Source organism: Gopherus flavomarginatus, chromosome 11 (genome assembly GCF_025201925.1).
Source record: "Gopherus flavomarginatus isolate rGopFla2 chromosome 11, rGopFla2.mat.asm, whole genome shotgun sequence".
NCBI classification, from domain to species: Eukaryota; Metazoa; Chordata; order Testudines; family Testudinidae; genus Gopherus; species Gopherus flavomarginatus.
In genome coordinates, this window is record NC_066627.1 from 6,117,920 (window position 1) to 6,136,933 (window position 19,014).

The 19,014-nt window shown below is 45.5% G+C and overlaps 2 protein-coding genes across 2 annotated transcripts; both read right to left on the reverse strand.

Moving 5' to 3' along the window:
- Positions 1-1,919: 1,919 nt before the first annotated feature.
- On the reverse strand, positions 1,920-2,873 carry LOC127031856 (olfactory receptor 734-like). The gene has a single exon (XM_050918878.1). The coding sequence runs from the start codon at positions 2,856-2,858 to the stop codon at positions 1,920-1,922; it is 939 nt and encodes a 312-aa protein (XP_050774835.1). The 5' UTR covers positions 2,859-2,873.
- A 7,998-nt stretch (positions 2,874-10,871) lies between these two features.
- LOC127031772 (olfactory receptor 734-like) lies at positions 10,872-18,799 on the reverse strand. The gene is made up of 2 exons (XM_050918809.1): positions 18,508-18,799; positions 10,872-11,518 (listed from the first exon to the last, which is right to left on the reverse strand). The coding sequence occupies exons 1-2, from the start codon at positions 18,797-18,799 to the stop codon at positions 10,872-10,874; spliced, it is 939 nt and encodes a 312-aa protein (XP_050774766.1).
- Positions 18,800-19,014: the final 215 nt, after the last annotated feature.

Sequence of the window (19,014 nt, forward strand, 5' to 3'; positions counted from 1 at the left end):
ACAACCCAATATTTGTTTGAGTACAGGCAGCACCCAGAACAATGGGGGCCCTGATCTCGGTTGGGGCCTGTGCAGTTCCCGGTACAATGGGACATAATCTCAAATGGGGTCTGTGTAGCACCTGACACAATGGGGGCTCTGATCTTTGGTTGCTTGTTTAGCTGGTACTCTAATAGAAAGAATGATTCAATGGAACTTGGGAAGTTTGATTCAGCTAAGTATCTGCTCTTGTATCTATCATAGTTGTTTTCAACTTTTTTTCATTTGTGAGCCTCTAAAATATTTAAAATGGAGGTGTAGACCTCACTGGAAATCTTAGATGTAGTCTTCAGACTTCGAGGGGTCTATGTACCACAGGCTGAAAACCACTGATATATCAAATCTGTGAGTGGCATAGTGAAAGGCATCTAAAGGAGATGGATTACCTGATCTCATTAAAAATACTGGTAACTGGGAAGCCACATTCCTAGGTGGCTTTGAAAATCTAACTCATAGGGGCAGAGTTAAGGCTGTTAGAGCAACATTTTCCTGAATTGTCAGTCTTTAATTGTGCAGCCTTCGCGTTCTCTTAATGCCAGTTGTGGGATGGAGTGTCCTATGTTTTTAAGCAGGGAGATTGGAGAAGGAAAAATAGAAAAAGAAGCAGCTTTGTTCTCTGGGGCTTTGAAACCTTGCTAGAAGTTGTCACATGGGACAGAGGAAAGGTTACATTTAAAGGGATTTTTTATTTTCTTAAAAATAGGTACACATTGACAGTTCTTTGGTAACTTCTCTCAGTCCTCACCACTCTCTTGATGAAATTCTCATGCACCAATCTTCACAACTGATGTAAACTCTGTAATTAGTCACAAGATACTGCAAAGATAATCTAGAGTTACCCCATGTAGAATAAACAAACAGTACACTGTTACTCTAAAGATACTACAGAGTTATTCCATGGATATGACAAAATAACTACCTCATCATTACTCTATAGATACTACAGCATTACAACAAAGTTACTACTTAGATAATACTGATTTGCTGCAAAGGTCTTAAACAGACTTCATAAATTTACTAAATAGATACTTTACAGTAATTACACAGATTTTCCCCAAGATACTACTTATTTACTAAAGAATTGCTTCACAGATACAAAATAATTATTCCATGTATCCTACAGGGTTAGTATATATTTATTCCATAGACATTACAGTTACTACGGTGTTGCTCCACACATAATACAGAGTTCCTCCATTGATGTGACAGAATCATGACAATGTTACTCCATGGATATGAAAGAATAAATCAATCGGTACTACTGTATTTCTATATAGATACTACAGAATTACTCTGTATATATTACAGTTACCCCCAAAATACTGTAGACTTATTCCACATTTATAGCAGAATTACTCCATGGCTTATACAGAGTTACTATATAGTTACTCCATAGATACTACAGATTTCCTACTAAGTTTCTCCAGACACAGTAAAGTTACTCCATATGTATAACAAAATTACTACAATGTTAGTTCACATATACTACATACTTACTTGAAAGTTACTCCATTGACTTGGAAAATTAGTTCATAGGTATTACAGCATTAGTACATAGACATTAAAGAGTTACCTCGAAATTGCTCCTTATATATAACAGAGTTTCTCAGCAGATACTACAGAATTGCTCCACAATTACTCCATAGATACATGAGACTTGCTCTTTCATTACTTCATAGATTCTTCTGCATTACTCCAGTTTTACTCTGGTGTAAATCAGTGCAGATTCTGGCCCCACACATTGATAAACCCACTAAGATTCTTCAGTTAAGAGGCCAGAGGGGACTGCTGTGATAATGTAATATGACATCCTGTATAACACAAGACAGAAATGCCCTGAAAAAATTCCAAATCCTGCACTTCTTTACTCTGACTTTGTTCTATTTCCCTCTGCAGAGCCCCTGTCTGCCCAGCAGCCTCTTCATGGCACTGATGATCTCCTTGTTCCTGAGTGTGTAGATGATGGGATTCATGAGTGGGAAGACCATGGTGTGGAACACAGACACCACCTTGTCCAGGAAGAAGGTGTGGAAGGGATGGCAGTAGATGTAGATGGCCGGGCTAAACATGATGAAGACGATGATGACATGGGTGACACAAGTGGAAGCCACTTTGCTCGTCCCCTTTGAAGGGTAACCTGCCCGAAGCCGGACCAGCAGCACCACATAGGAGATGAGCAAGAGGAGGAAGCACATCATGGTGGAGAAGCCGCTGCTGAAGAACATGAAGAACTCCAGCATGTAGACGTCAGTGCAGGCCAGCTTGATCACCTGGGTGATGTCACAGAAGAAATTGTCCAGCTCGTTGGGGCCACAGAATGGCAGCCGGATAATCAGCACCACCTGCAGGACAGAGTGCATGAAGCCTCCGGCCCAAGCAGCCCCAACCAGGGCACAGCAGACCTCCCTGCTCATCATGCTGGCATAGCGCAGGGGATGGCAGATGGCCACATACCTATCAAAGGCCATGCCCATGAGCAGGAAGACTTCAGCTGCCCCCAGAAAGTGGATGAAGAAGATCTGGGCCATACAGCCCCCATAGGAGATCATTTTGTGGTGGGAGAAAAAGTCAGCCAGCATCTTTGGGGGGGTGACGGAGCAGTAGCAGATGTCCAGGAAGGCCAGGCTGGCCAGGAAGAAATACATGGGGGACCCCAGATGAGGGTCTCCCCGGATGCTGAGGATGATGAGGATGTTAGCTGGGAGGATCACGGAGTAGAAGATGAGGAACAAGATGAAAAGGAAGAGCTGGATCTCCCGGGTCTGGGATAGCCCCAGCAGCACAAACTCCGTCACCCCTGTGCCATTCTTGTGCTCCATCCCTGTAACAAACCAATGTGGTACATTATCATTGCTACAACTGAGGACCTGAGCAGTTAGCCAAATATTTATGGTCTAGTAGGTAGTTCCAATTAGGAGGGGAATTTGGGGCCTGAATCAGGAATTTCTTTGATGCAATCCTGCATATATACAAAAAATATACAAAGTTCTATTTCCCTGAAAACAGGAGGAACCAAACAACAGGAGAGAGTGTCTTTGATCACCGCTCCAGTCCTCTTTCAGCCAGCAGCTCAACCTGAAACCTCTTTCAGTCTCTCAGCTTCTTTCACCTTCAGTCTCTCTGTCCTGCTCCTTACAACCCCCCTTACAGAAAATATACCCAGCAAAGCCATGCACCCACATAATTCACTTTTCTGGATGGACTCACATTTGCCTTTGTTTTGTCTCTCCAATGTATCTCAAACGAGAGGCAGCAGTTATGCCCCACCCATCAATTTCTAGATCCCAAAGCCAGAAGGGATCCTTGTGATAGTCGGACCTCCTGTATCAGGCTTGGAAGGGTGAGATTTTTATCAGCCAATGTCAGCCAATGTTGCTTTCACTGAACACACACAACCTGGTGAAAAAATATTCCCATCAATAATGATCAAAATTTACAAAGGCAAAGTAAAAAAAAATGCCATATAAGAACTTATTGAGTTTGACATAAGCTTATTTACTTTGTATATTTTGACATGTGATGTTGACAGTTTGTCTTTTAACAGTTATAAAGCTTTAACATTTCGAATCTCAACATCTGCTGTCATGAAATAATTATTGTCCCTGTTGTTTGATTCCCCCCTAATTTCCTGTGTGAAAACGTGTATTGCTAAACATCCAAAAAGGTGTTAAAATAAACATCATTATTATAACAGATGTTCAGAGCTGTAAATAATGCTGAGGCTGGTGAAACAGGCTTCGTTTGCACAAAATGTCTTTGAATACAGCCAAAATGCAAAGTGACACATGCGTACAGGACGGGGGACTGTGGCCTGGCAGTTAGGGACTGAAAAGGATTGACTGCTCAGAGCAGAGAAGTAACTCACCGTGAAGTATAATGAGGGTGGTGGTGAGCAGGAGCAGGTCGGGGTCCTGTCCTCTGTACTGGCATTGGTAAGAGTGATATTGGAATCCTACGTTCAGTTCTGGGGTGCGTGTTTTGAAAAGGATGCTGGCAAATTGAGGCATGGGGGGCAGAAAGAGTTGGAAAAGTGATCCGAGGGCTGGAGAAAATGCCTGGCAGTGAGAGATTTAAAGGGCTCAATCTTTTAGCATCTCAAACAGAAGACTGAGAGGTGACTTGCTTATGCTGTATAAAGACTTTCCCAGGGAGAAAAAATACCAGCCACTAAAGGGCTCATTAATCTAGCAGAGAAAGGCAGAACAAGAACTAATAGCTGGAGCTTAATGCCTGGTAAGCTTGATTTAGAAATAAGGCACCAATTTCTAACCAATTTGGTTAATCATTGGAAAAAACTCCCAAGGGAAAGTAGTGGATTGTCCATCTTTTGGTATCTTCAGAAGCAGCCTTTCTGGAAGATGCTGTCGTCAAACACAAGTGATGGTGTTCAATGCAAGGGCAGCTGGGTGAAATCTGCTGGCCTGGATTATACAGGAGGTCAGACTGGGTGGTCTAGCAGTTGTTTCTGGTCTGTAAATTTATGAATCTAAGAATCAATGAATTTATAAATTATGGTAACGTCTAGGGGTTACTGAGGTCAGACCTCCAGATATGCTGGGTGCTGCACAGATCCTGACTGAGATCAGGACCCCCCCAAAATTGTTTATACATTCTACTATTGATATATTTATAAATTAATTTATGTATCTATCTGTGTAGTTGTTGCTTCCCTTATTTCTCTCTACATTGCTTCATTTCTTCTTCTTCCATGCATGCATGGATTCCGCCACACGTTCATCCTTTTAATCATGGATTCATTCTTTTTTTTATTATTTAAATCCTTCTGTCCCTGTAATTTATCTCGAGACTCCGTTCATGTGTTTAATAACCTTTCTTTCTACAGTCGTTTATTTATTCCTTCCCTTCATTAGTTTACTCACTCAGTGAGGAGAAGTTCCGCACACACATACAGTCAGGTATCACAGTGGCCTTGCTAGCTTCCGCTTTAGTCATGTAGTAAGAAATGCCCTCAGATATTTATCCTTCCATTGGCTCATTCATTCCCCAGCTATCCATTTCCTGCATTGACTGAGTCGATACAAAGACACGGTGGATGTGCAATGAGAACAGCAACACTTGAAATACCCTGGTATGCGCCATCAGATATGCTGTGAAACCTGAACTCTGTCCTCCTGAAGCAGCATACATGTCTGTTAGCAACTGAGATAGCAAAGGGGGATCTTGGTGGGGACTGAGGGGCACTGGTGGAGCTGCAGGGGAGGGAGGGTGGGGAGCTCAGGACTGGGCTGGCAGGGGCTGTGCATCAGGAGTGGGGGGCATCATCAGAGCTGGAGGGGAGCCCAGGACTGTGATAGCAGAGGCTGTGGGTTAGGATTGAGGGGCACTGGCAGAGCCGATGCAGGAGGTTTAGCTTAGGAGGGGGGTTCCATTGGGCCTGAGGGGCAGCCAGAACTGGAGAGGGAGGGCTGATGGGGATGGAATGAGAGGGGAGGACAGGCTAACACTCACCCTGTGCAGCCTCCCATGGCTAGGTCCCATCTCCGTCCCTGCCTGCCTCACGGCCCCTCTCCCTTCGCACAACCCCCTGCTATATCCCCTCTGAGGCCCCCAGGGAGCTCTGGTTGCTGGCCAAGGTGTGTGTGAGGAAGCAGGTGTAGCTCAGCACCCAGGGGCCTCGTTAGTTGGGACTGGAACTAGGTTGCCACTCGGCAGAATTGTTCCTCTCACCATCCCCATGTTTGCTCAGGTGGGACATGAGTCCCTGTGACTGAAGTGCTGGGGGTGCCAGGCTGAGATTGCTCAATTTGGGCAAACTGCAAAGAATGGGACAGACAATCCCCAAAATTTGTGGTTATTCTAATACTTAAATTCACCAAGTCAGAAACAAATCAGCTTCTACAATAGCTCACTGGTTACCCAGAAGCCAGAAATAAGTTCCCTTAAAGCAACCCAGCCTTGGGTTCCCACCCAGACAGCCAAGTCAAATATGATGAAGATTACTGAAAATCTTGTTCATTATATAAAAAGTTCGACCAATCCCAAAGGATTGGACACAGTACCCACCAAGTTAGTGATGATCTTACCCAAATACACACTTACAGACAATTCTTATTAACTAAACTAAACATTATTAAAAGATCGTTATACATACAGACATGAATAGAGTCCTTAGGTCAGTTTCATCATAGAGATGGTGAGCTTTAGAGTTACCAAGAGTCCTTTCTGAATTAGTTCATAGGTTAGAGTCCAATGTCCAATATCAAGGTGATCCACATGGGACTGGAGACCTCTGTCTTTTAGCTCATACTTCCCTGATGAAGCTTAAGCAGATTCTAGATGCAAGGATCAGGGTCCAAGAGTCCTTTTTATACTTCTCTGGCAGGCTATTGCTATTATGCAGTCCTTGGGTGAACAAAAGTGGTTTAAAAGTGACCTCTGTTTCCTAAGCATCACTGGATTAACACAAGGTAATTACCAATCTTCAGCCATTTACAGGTTGTTAACTACATACTTCAAAGAAAAATAAGAACAATGATATTACTACATTCACAGTTCATCTAAATATTAACAGAATACAGTGATTGGAACCATTTGGTTACATTGTCAACCTCTAATAAGATATAAGTAAACATAGACACCTACAGTCACTATCTTCTTCCAGTTCTTTAACAATACAAGTTTACATTTCAAAGCTCTAGTCCATGTAACATGGAATGGCCCTAATTACCATTTACATATCTTTTAATAGATATCTAAAGGTTGAATCTGTGTCATTTAGCTTGCTAGTTGTGTATCCCTTTCTGGCCCTGCGTCACAGTCCCGCTGTGCGTAGGGGGAAACTGAGGTACGGAGAAAGGGAGTTAAATCACAGCACACCAGGAATGGAACCCTGAAGTCCTAATTATCTCACAGAGAGATCACCCCACCACATTATAACTGTTAGCAAGGGCACTCAATTAAATACAAATCATTGCCCCAAATGAAACCGAAGGTGGAATTTCAACTGGGGAGGTTCCGACCTCCCAGGGGAGCGCTCAACCCATGGGGCTTAGAGCTATAATGACAGACACACTCAGACAGATCAGGGCTCACCCCACCAGTAGGGGCAGCAGGGACATCCTCACCCCACAGCCAGCCACAAAATTCTGCCCCACCCCCAGAGCATGCCCAGGGACTGGCCACAGAGACGAGCTAGCCACAGCAACACTGAGCTGGAGGGTATCACCACAGACAAGATGTGAGCTACAGCACCATAGTTGTATCAGGATCAAGATGCTTCCACATAAGCCTACCAGCAGATATTTCAGTGCTTTGGGAATGTTGCTGGTGTTCCACATAGCTGCCTAAGGGGGTTAGGTGCCAGCTGAGCAGGGTTTCCTTTAGCTCTCACGAGGCCTAAATGTGAGATGTAGGCTTTTAATCTGGGAGCTGGGTGATGTTTGTGCTGATATCCCCATGGGAATTGAGGCTCTGTTTCCTCACAGCAGCGCCTGACATAACTCAGCCAAAAATATTTCTAAGGGAGCTTCTACCAGCTGGTCAGGAGACCCTGAAATGTCCTGGCCACTCACAAACCCCATGGTCAGAGTCATCCAGGTGTGATACATGAGGCACAATATCCAGCACTGAGAAGAAGGACTAAAGATAGGTGGGCTGCTTAGCATGGCAGAGGAGACATCGGGAGCTGCAGAAGAACCCAAGGATGTTCCAGAGGGAATTAGGTGTTCAATTCCCTCATTGCAAAAGCTGATGGCTCTGAGTAGGGAAGGAGAAGATCTCTGTTAGGAGAAAGCCACTGGCCCCATGTGTCTCCTCTGGTCATCCTGGTATCCTGCTTTGGAGGTGGGAATTAAAAGGTCCAGTTCCTCTACTCCAATTATTGATCCCTGCTGGAACGATTTCAACAGGAGACATTCCCACACCAGGTTATCCCATAGCCCAGTGCTGTAGCTGTGCTGCTATAAAGCAAGAGACCCAGCTTCCTTTTCCTTCTTCACACCATGGAGATGAGGGATTTGAAACTGGGGCTTTCACATTTTGGTTCGAGCTGAATGTAATATTTCCACCTACCCTCCCCCTGCATGTGGGATTTTTAGCACCCCAACTTTTCCAATTAACTACATTTTTTCTGAAAAATTTCAACTCAATTCAGGTTGACCCAATTCTTTCTCCTGCAGTTTTTTCCGAACTGCCAGTGAACAGAAAAATCAGTGATTCATCCAGTTCAAGTAACTGCCGGGCAAGCTGATGCCAGTCTACCTCCATGCATGCAAAGTACCCACCACAAAAACCAACATAATATTGGTTTGGTATGGGCAGCACCCAACAAAATGGAGGTCCTGATCTCGGTCAGGATCTGTGCAGCACCTGGCACAATGGGGGCCCTGATCTCAATCAGGGGTTATGCAGTGCCTGGCACAATAGCAGCGCTGATCTTTAGTTGCTTCTTTAGCTGGTGTTCTACAAGAAAGAATGATTTTAATGGAACTTGGGCAGTTTACTCCAGCTGAGTATCTGATCCTGTATCTATCACAGTGGTTTGCAACCTTTTTTCATTTGTGGAAGATTATGATGGTGCAGACCCCTTTGGAAATCTGAGACATGGGCTGCTGCCCTCCAGGGGTCCGTGAACCACAGGTTGAAAACCAGTGATATACCGTATTTGTGAATGGTAAAGTGAAAGCCATGTAAAGGAGATGGACGGCTCAATCTCATTAAAATGACTGGGAACTGGGCAGCCACATTCCTAGGTGGCTTTGAAAATCTGACTCATGGGGGCAGAGTCTAGGCTGTTAGTACAACATTTTCCTGAATTGTGAGTCTTTATTTGTGCAGCTTTCATGTTCTCTTAATGCCAGTCTTATGTTTTAAGCAGGGATATTTGAGAAGGAAAAGAATGAAAAGAAATTGGCACATGAGGCAGAGAAAAGGTTACATTTGAAGGGATAAATTTTATTTGCTTACAAATAGTTCCATATTGACAGTTCTTTGCTCACCTCTGTCAGCCCACATCACGCTCTTGATGAAATTCTCGTGCGCCAACCTTCACAACCGATGTAAACTCTGTAATTACTCATAAAATACTCCAGAAATAATCTAGAGTATCTCACATATAATAAACAATCACCTCTAATGAACAATTCCTTTATAAACACTGCAGAGCTACTCCCCAGTTATGACAAAATTATTCCATTGTTATAACTCTATAGATACTACAGAGTTACAACAAAATTACTACGTAGATAACTCTATATTATATGTGGAGCAACTCTGTAGTAACCATGTAATGTCTATGGAATAAATATATACTAACCTTGTAGGACACGTGGAGTAATTCTTTTATATCTGTGGAACAATCCTATAGTAAATAAGTAGTACCTTAAGGAAATACGTGTGTAATGACTGTGTAGAATCTATGTAGTGAATTTATAAAGTCTGTTTAAGAACTGTATAGCAAATCAGTATTATCTACTGTGACAAAGTTCCTCCTCTACCTTGGTGGGTCCTGCACTTATTAGCAGATTTGTTTGCCTCACAGATTCACCATGTGGGTTGGGAAACAGCCCAGAGACCTTCCCCTCTGGTAGAAACCACAGGCCAGGTCAATTCCTCCTGTGTCTGGTCAGGAGTTTGGAGGTTTAGGGGGAACCCAGGCCCACCCTCTACTCTGGGTTAGCTGGAACCCAGGCTAGCTAAACAGGGCACCTGAGTTTTAAAAGGACCTCACTCCAGTTTGTGGTGTGCATGCAAAGAGCTGAGAGCAAGAGGCACGAGGACCTGAGAGTGAGAAGACATATTGTTGGAAGCCTGAGGAGTACAAGCATTATCAGGCACCAGGAGAAAGGTCCTGTGGTGAGGATAAAGAAGATGTTGGGAGGAGGCCATGGGGAAGTAGCCCAAGAAGTTGTAGCTGTCACGCAGCTGTACCAGAAGGCATTCTAGACAGCTGCAATCCACAGGGCCCTGTGGATTGCAGCTGTCTAGCAGTTTCTTAATAGGCTCAAGGTGTCTTAATTATCCTGCCTGTCTTAATTGGTTCTAGCAGGTTCCTGGTTACTCTAGTGCAGCCCCTGCTCTGGTCACTCAGGGAGCAGAAAACTGCTCATCCAGTGACCAGTATATTTGCCCTCTACCAGACACCTGTACCTCACTGGTCTGGGTCTATCACACTACATAGATATGACAGAGTCACTACAATGTTACTCCATGAATATTGCAGGTTACTCCATGGATATGAAAGAATAAATCCTTAGGTACTACTTTACTTCTATATAGATACTACAGAATTACTCTGTAGATACTATAGTTATCCAGCAAATACTGTAGACTTATTCAACAATTATTGCAGAATTACTCAATAGCTTATTCAGAGTTACTCTATAGTTACTCCATAGATGCTATGGACTTACTACTGAGGTCCTCCACAGACACAGTAGAGTTACTCCATATGTACACCAAAATTACTACAATATGAGTTCACATATGCAACACTGTTACTAAAAAGTTACTCCTTTGACATGGACATTTAGTTTATAGGTATCACTGTATTAGCACATAGACATTAAAGAGTTACCTCAACATTGCTCTGTAGATGTTACACAGTTACTCCTCAGATACTTCAGAATTATTCTACAATTACTCTATAGATATTTCAGATGTGCTCCATTGTAACTCCATTGATCCTACCTCATTACTCCAGCATTACTCTGGTGTAATTGAATGCAGATTCTGCCCTCTCAAATTGATAAACTTGTATAAATTCACCAGTTCAGAGGGCAGAGGGGACCTCAGTGATCATCTAGTCAGACATAAGCCAGATAAATTCCCTGAAATAATTCCAAATCCTGCACTTTTTAAATTTCTACTTCCTTTTAATTCCTTTGGCAGATCCCATGTCTTACCAGCAGCCTCTTCATGGCACTGATGATCTCCTTGTTCCTGAGTGTGTAGATGATGGGGTTCATGAGGGGGAAGACCACGGTGTGGAACACGGCCACCACCTTGTCCAGGGTGAAGCTGCGGAAGGGCCGGCAGTAGATGTAGATGGCTGGGCTGAACATGATGAAGACGATGATGACATGGGTGACACAGGTGGAGGCCGCCTTGCTTGTCCCCTTTGAGGGGTCGCCTGCATGCAGCCGGACCAGCAGGGCCCCATAGGAGATGAGCAAGAGGAGGAAGCACATCAGAATGGCCAGGCCACTGTTGAAGAACATGAACAACTCCAGCATGTAGACGTCAGTGCAGGCCAGCTTGATCACCTGGGTGATGTCACAGAAGAAATTGTCCAGCTTGTTGGAGCCACAGAATGGGACTTGGATGATCAACACCACCTGCAGGATAGAGTGCATGAAGCCCACAGCCCAAGAAGCCCCTACTAGGGCACAGCAAACCTCCCTGCTCATCATGCTGGCATAGCGCAGGGGATAGCAGATGGCCACATACCTATCAAAGGCCATGCCCATGAGCAGGAAGACCTCAGATGCTCCCAGGAAGTGGATGAAGAAGATCTGGGCCATGCAGCTGTCATAAACAGATAGCTAAGGGTTAATGTCTCTTTCACCTGAAGCACCTGACCAGAGGACCAATCAGGAAACCGGATTTTTTCAACTTTGGGTGGAGGGAATTGAGTGTCTTTGTCTTTTTTCTTTTGTCTGCCTGCCTGCTTTCTCTGAGCTTTGGAGAAGTAGTTCTATTTTCTAGTCTTCTGTTTCCAAGTGTAAGGACAAAGAGATCAGATAGTAAGTTATATGGTTTCTTTTCTTTGGTATTTGCATGAATATAAGTGCTGGAGTGCTTTGATTTGTATTCTTTTGAATAAGGCTGTTTATTCAATATTCTTTTAAGCAATTGACCCTGTGTTGTATCATCTAATACAGAGAGAACATTTGTACTTATTTTTCTTTCTTTTTATATAAAGCTTTCTTTTAAGACCTGTTGGAGTTTTTCTTTACTTCAGGGAAATTGAGTCTGTACTCACCAGGGAATTGGTGGGAGGAAGAAATCAAGGGGAGATTTGTGTGTTGGATTGCTAGCCTGACTTTGCATTCCCTCTGGGGGAATAGGAAAGTACTTTTTGTTTCCAGGACTGGAAGCAGAGAGGGGGAGTCACTCTGTGTAGTTTCACAGAGCGTGTGTCTGTGTATCTCTCCAGGAGCATCTGGAGGGGGGAAGGGAAAAAGGATCATTTCCCTTTGTTGTGAGACTCAAGGGACTTGGGTCTTGGGGTCCCCAGGGAAGGTTTTTCAGAGGGACCAGAGTGCCCCAAAACACTCTAATTTTTTGGGTGGTGGCAGCAGGTACCAGGTCCAAGCTGGTAACTAAGCTTGGAGGTTTTCATGCTAACCCCCATATTTTGGACGCTAAGGTCCAAATCTGGGACTAAGGTTATTACATGGTGTGCAGCTGGTGGGACTAGAACCCAGAAGCCAGTAGAAATATTATATTTTTCTTTTCTCTGCTAAGGGCTTTTTAGCAGAGAGAAGCAGTTGGTTTTAAAAGGGAACCAGAGAGAATTTTTTTTTTCTGCTCTCTCTCGCAGTTTGTGGCTTGCATGTTAAGGGTCTTTTGTCATGCAATAGCCCTCCCATTAGGAGTCAAGTACCAGCACTTATAGGCATGCAAATAAAGTGGTTTTTCTGGTTTCCCTTCATTGAACATTAGCTAGAGAGAGAAAAGGAAAAAAGCACTGTTGCTAGGCAGACTCCAGGAGGCAACAGAACCTGCAGTTCAGAAGATAAACACCGGAGGGCACCCCAACACAAGAAAACAGGAACCATGACTTCTAAGGCAAAAATTGACGCCGAAGAACAAATCAAAGAAGCTGAACACAGGCGACAACTGGAAATAAAACAAAAAGAGATGGAGATGAAAGAAAGAGAAGAACAGATCAAAGAGGCAGCCTACCAAAGAGAACAGGCAGCCTACCAAAGAGAACAGGCAGCCAAAGAGGCAGCCAAGGAGGCAGCACACAAAAGAAAACTAGAAGAAGAAGAGGTGGCCCACAGAAGGAAGCAAGAAGAAGAAGAGGTGGCCTACCGAAGGAAACAAGCAGAAGAAGAGTCAGCCCACCACCGAGAAATGGAAAAACAACAAAAAGAGAATGAAGAGAAGGAAAAACAGAGAAAACATGAACTGGAGTTGGCAAAAGCTGGGCTGCCTGTGCCAGCCAACCCTAACAACCCGGCGCCAAATATTGCTCCACAGCCCAGGAAATTTCCCACCTACAAGGCAGGTGATGACACCGAGGCCTTCTTGGAAAATTTTGAAAGAGCCTGTCTTGGGTACAGCATTCCCGAAGACCAGTACATGGTAGAATTGAGGTCACAGCTCAGTGGACCTTTAGCAGAGGTGGCAGCTGAAATGCCTAAGCACCAAATGAATGACTATAAACTTTTTCTAACCAAGGCCAGATACAGGATGGGGATAACCCCAGATCATGCCCGTCGGCGCTTCAGAACCCAAAAGTGGAAACCAGAGGTGTCATTTCCCAAACACGCCTACTACATTGCACAAAACTATGAGGCCTGGCTAACAGGAAACAACATTCAAACCTTGGAAGAACTGAACCTCCTCATACAAATGGAGCAGTTCTTGGATGGTGTTCCTGAAGACATCACGCGGTACATACAAGATGGAAACCCCAAGAATATCGCTGAGGCGGGGGAGATTGGAGCCAAATGGATGGAACTGGCAGAAAGCAAAAAAGCTACTGTCAAGGGGAACGATTACCCCAGGGGGCACACAGACCATAAACCCTACCACCGAGGACAGCCAAAGACCCCACATACCACCCAAGTAAAGCCACAGATACCCTACCCTTCAACCTCACCAGTCTCCAGTAACTCACCTCGGCCCAGTGACCCATCAGATGGAAGATGCTTTAAGTGTAATGAACTGGGACATATCAAGGCCAAGTGTCCCAAGAACACCATGCGAGTGCAATTCATTACACCACCATCACACCAAAGATCCCCAGGCCCGGATGCCTCTCAAATACCCTTGGAGCGAAGGGAAAATTTGAGAGTGGGCGGAAAGAAGGTTACTGCGTGGAGAGACACGGGGGCACAAGTGTCAGCTATCCACCAATCCTTCGTTGACCCCAAATTCATCAACCCAAAGGCCAAAGTTACAATTTACCCCTTCATGTCACAAGCTGTAGACTTGCCTACAGCTCAACTGCCTGTCCAGTACAAAGGCTGGTCAGGAATGTGGACTTTTGCAGTCTATAACAATTATCCTATCCCCATGCTACTGGGGGAAGACTTGGCCAACCAGGTGAGGCGGGCCAAGAGAGTGGGAATGGTTACACGTAGCCAAACCAGGCAAGCTTCCAGACCCATTCCTGTTCCTGAACCGTCCACAGAGGCCCCGTCTGTGTTACCAGAGACCCAGACAGAGGTAGTGGACCCGGATTCCATGCCTACCACTGAAACAGCCACAGCATCTCCAGTCCCAGTCCCGGAACTGGAACAGCAACCAGCACCAACAAGTGCAACTACATCTTCAAACTCAACGCCAGAGGGCGCCAGCGAGCCAAAACTGGCAGAAGCCACAGACAGCCATACCCAAAAGGCTCGGCCAGAGCCTGAAATACCCTCAGGTGCACCAGCGGAGAGCGGTTCACCAGCAACGGAAACAACCCCATCACCTACATCGCTTCCAGAGGGACCAAGCCCAAGTCCACAGTCTGAGGAAGAACTGGTGACCCCAGCCTCAAGGGAACAGTTCCAGACTGAGCAGGAAGCGGATGACAGCCTTCAGAAAGCGTGGGCGGCGGCACGGAGCACCCCACCGCCTCTCAGCTCTTCTAATCGATCCCGGTTTGTTATAGACCAAGGACTTTTATACAAGGAAATTCTTTCTGGTGGACACCGGGAAGAATGGCAGCCGCAAAAACAGTTGGTGGTTCCAACTAAGTACCGGGGGAAGCTCTTAAGCTTAGCCCATGATCATCCCAGTGGCCATGCTGGGGTGAACCGAACCAAGGACCGGTTGGGGAAGTCCTTCCACTGGGAGGGGATGGGCAAGGACGTTGCCAAGTATGTCCGGTCTTGTGAGGTATGCCAAAGAGTGGGAAAGCCTCAAGACCAGGTCAAGGCCCCTCTCCAGCCACTCCCCATAATTGAGGTCCCATTTCAGCGAGTAGCTGTGGATATTCTGGGTCCTTTCCCAAAAAAGACACCCAGAGGAAAGCAGTACGTACTGACTTTAGTGGACTTTGCTACCCGATGGCCGGAAGCAGTAGCTCTAGGCAACACCAGAGCTAACACTGTGTGCCTGGCCCTAACAGACATCTTTGCCAGGGTAGGTTGGCCCTCTGACATCCTTACAGATTCAGGGTCTAATTTCCTGGCAGGGACCATGGAAAAACTGTGGGAAACTCATGGGGTGAATCACTTGGTTGCCACCCCGTACCACCATCAAACCAATGGCCTGGTGGAAAGGTTCAATGGAACTTTGGGGGCCATGATACAAAAATTCATTAACGAATTCTCCAATAATTGGGACCTAGTGTTGCAGCAGTTGCTGTTTGCCTACAGGGCTGTACCACATCCCAGTTTAGGGTTTTCACCATTTGAACTTGTGTATGGTCACGAGGTTAAGGGGCCATTACAGTTGGTGAAGCAGCAATGGGAGGGGTTTACGCCTTCTCCAGGAACAAACATTCTGGACTTTGTAAGCAACCTACAAAGCACCCTCCAACACTCTTTAGCCCTTGCTAAAGAGAACCTAAAGAATGCTCAAGAAGAGCAAAAGGCCTGGTATGACAGACATGCCAGAGAACGTTCCTTCAAGGTAGGAGACCAGGTTATGGTCTTGAAGGCGCAACAGGCCCATAAGATGGAAGCATCATGGGAAGGGCCATTCACGGTCCAAGAGCGCCTGGGAGCTGTAAACTACCTCATAGCATTTCCCAATTCCTCACTAAAGCCTAAAGTGTACCATGTTAATTCTCTCAAGCCTTTCTATTCCAGAGATTTACAGGTTTGTCAGTTTACAGTCCAGGGAGATGATGCTGAGTGGCCTGACGGTGTCTACTACGACGGAAAAAAAGACGGTGGCGTGGAAGAGGTGAACCTCTCAACCACCCTGGAACGTCTGCAGCGGCAACAAATCAAGGAGCTGTGCACTAGCTTCGCCCCATTGTTCTCAGCCACCCCAGGACGGACTGAACGGGCATACCACTCCATTGATACAGGTAATGCTCACCCAATCAGAACCCCACCCTACCGAGTGTCTCCTCATGCCCAAGCTGCTATAGAACGGGAAATCCAGAACATGCTACAGATGGGTATAATCCGCTCATCTACCAGTGCATGGGCATCTCCAGTGGTTCTGGTACCCAAACCAGATGGGGAAATACGCTTTTGCGTGGACTACCGTAAGCTAAATGCTGTAACTCGTCCGGACAACTATCCAATGCCACGTACCGATGAGCTATTGGAGAAGTTGGGACGTGCCCAGTTCATCTCTACAATAGACTTAACCAAGGGGTACTGGCAAGTACCGCTAGATGAACCTGCCAAGGAGAGGTCAGCATTCGTCACCCATGCGGGGGTGTATGAATTCAATGTCCTTCCTTTCGGCCTTCGAAATGCACCCGCCACCTTCCAGAGGCTGGTAGATGGTCTACTAGCTGGACTGGGAGAATTTGCAGTTGCCTACCTCGATGATGTGGCCATTTTTTCAGACTCCTGGCCCGAACACCTACTACACCTGGAAAAGGTCTTTGAGCGCATCAGGCAGGCCGGACTAACTGTTAAGGCCAAAAAGTGTCAAATAGGCCAAAACAGAGTGACTTACCTGGGGCACCAGGTGGGTCGAGGAACCATAAACCCCCTACAGGCCAAGGTGGATGCTATCCAAAAGTGGCCTGTCCCACGGTCCAAGAAGCAGGTCCAATCCTTCTTAGGCTTGGCCGGATACTACAGGCGATTTGTACCCCACTACAGCCAAATCGCTGCCCCACTGACCGACCTGACCAAAAACACCCAGCCAAATGCAGTTAAGTGGACTGATGAGTGTCAAAAGGCCTTTACCCAACTTAAGGCAACGCTCATGTCGGACCCTGTGCTCAGGGCCCCGGATTTTCACAAGCCATTCCTAGTAACCACAGATGCATCTGAGCGTGGTATAGGAGCGGTGCTCATGCAGGAAGCAACGGATCACAACTTCCATCCTGTCGTGTTTCTCAGCAAGAAACTGTCTGAGAGGGAAAGTCACTGGTCAGTCAGTGAAAAGGAATGCTATGCCATTGTGTACGCCCTGGAAAAGCTACGCCCATATGTTTGGGGACGGCGGTTCCAACTACAAACTGACCATGCTGCACTACAGTGGCTTCATACTGCCAAGGGGAACAACAAGAAACTTCTTCGTTGGAGTTTAGCTCTCCAAGATTTTGATTTTGAAATTCAACACATCACAGGAGCTTCTAACAAAGTAGCTGATGCACTCTCCCGTGAGAGTTTCCCAAAATTCAGTAGTTAAAAAGTGTTCTTAAAATGTAGAAGTCTGTTAGTTATATACTTAGTGGTATATGTAAAGGTGTATGTGTTGTATTAATCTGTTTATTTTCAAGTTCTAGAAGGAAATCGCCGCCAGTGAGCTTCCCCACTGTCTGCAATTTGGGGGGCGTGTCATAAACAGATAGCTAAGGGTTAATGTCTCTTTCACCTGAAGCACCTGACCAGAGGACCAATCAGGAAACCGGATTTTTTCAACTTTGGGTGGAGGGAATTGAGTGTCTTTGTCTTTTTTCTTTTGTCTGCCTGCCTGCTTTCTCTGAGCTTTGGAGAAGTAGTTCTATTTTCTAGTCTTCTGTTTCCAAGTGTAAGGACAAAGAGATCAGATAGTAAGTTATATGGTTTCTTTTCTTTGGTATTTGCATGAATATAAGTGCTGGAGTGCTTTGATTTGTATTCTTTTGAATAAGGCTGTTTATTCAATATTCTTTTAAGCAATTGACCCTGTGTTGTATCATCTAATACAGAGAGAACATTTGTACTTATTTTTCTTTCTTTTTATATAAAGCTTTCTTTTAAGACCTGTTGGAGTTTTTCTTTACTTCAGGGAAATTGAGTCTGTACTCACCAGGGAATTGGTGGGAGGAAGAAATCAAGGGGAGATTTGTGTGTTGGATTGCTAGCCTGACTTTGCATTCCCTCTGGGGGAATAGGAAAGTACTTTTTGTTTCCAGGACTGGAAGCAGAGAGGGGGAGTCACTCTGTGTAGTTTCACAGAGCGTGTGTCTGTGTATCTCTCCAGGAGCATCTGGAGGGGGGAAGGGAAAAAGGATCATTTCCCTTTGTTGTGAGACTCAAGGGACTTGGGTCTTGGGGTCCCCAGGGAAGGTTTTTCAGAGGGACCAGAGTGCCCCAAAACACTCTAATTTTTTGGGTGGTGGCAGCAGGTACCAGGTCCAAGCTGGTAACTAAGCTTGGAGGTTTTCATGCTAACCCCCATATTTTGGACGCTAAGGTCCAAATCTGGGACTAAGGTTATTACAGCAGCCCCCATAGGAGATGGTCTTGCGGCGGAAGAAGAAGTCAGCCAGCATCTTTGGTGGGGTGACGGAGCAGTAGCAGATGTCCAGGAAGGCCAGGTTGGCCAGGAAGAAATACATGGGGGAGCCCAGATGAGGGTCTTCCCGGATGGTGAAGATGATGAGGATGTTAGCTGGGAGGATCACAGAGTAGAAGACGAGGAACAAGACGAAGAGGAAGAGCTGGATCTCCCGGGTCTGGGATAGCCCCAGCAGCACAAACTCCATCACCCCTGTGCTGTTTTCACGCTCCATCCCTGTAACACACCCACATGGTACAATGTCACTGCTACAATTGTAGACCCGAGCAGTTAGCCAAAAAATCAGAGTTCCAGTTAGGAGGGGAATTTGGTGATGAAGTCAATAATTTCTTTGATGCCATACTGCATAGTTACAGAGAACATATAAATCCTGTTTCCTGAACACAGGAGGAACCAAACAACAGGACAGAGTGTCTTTGATCACTGCTC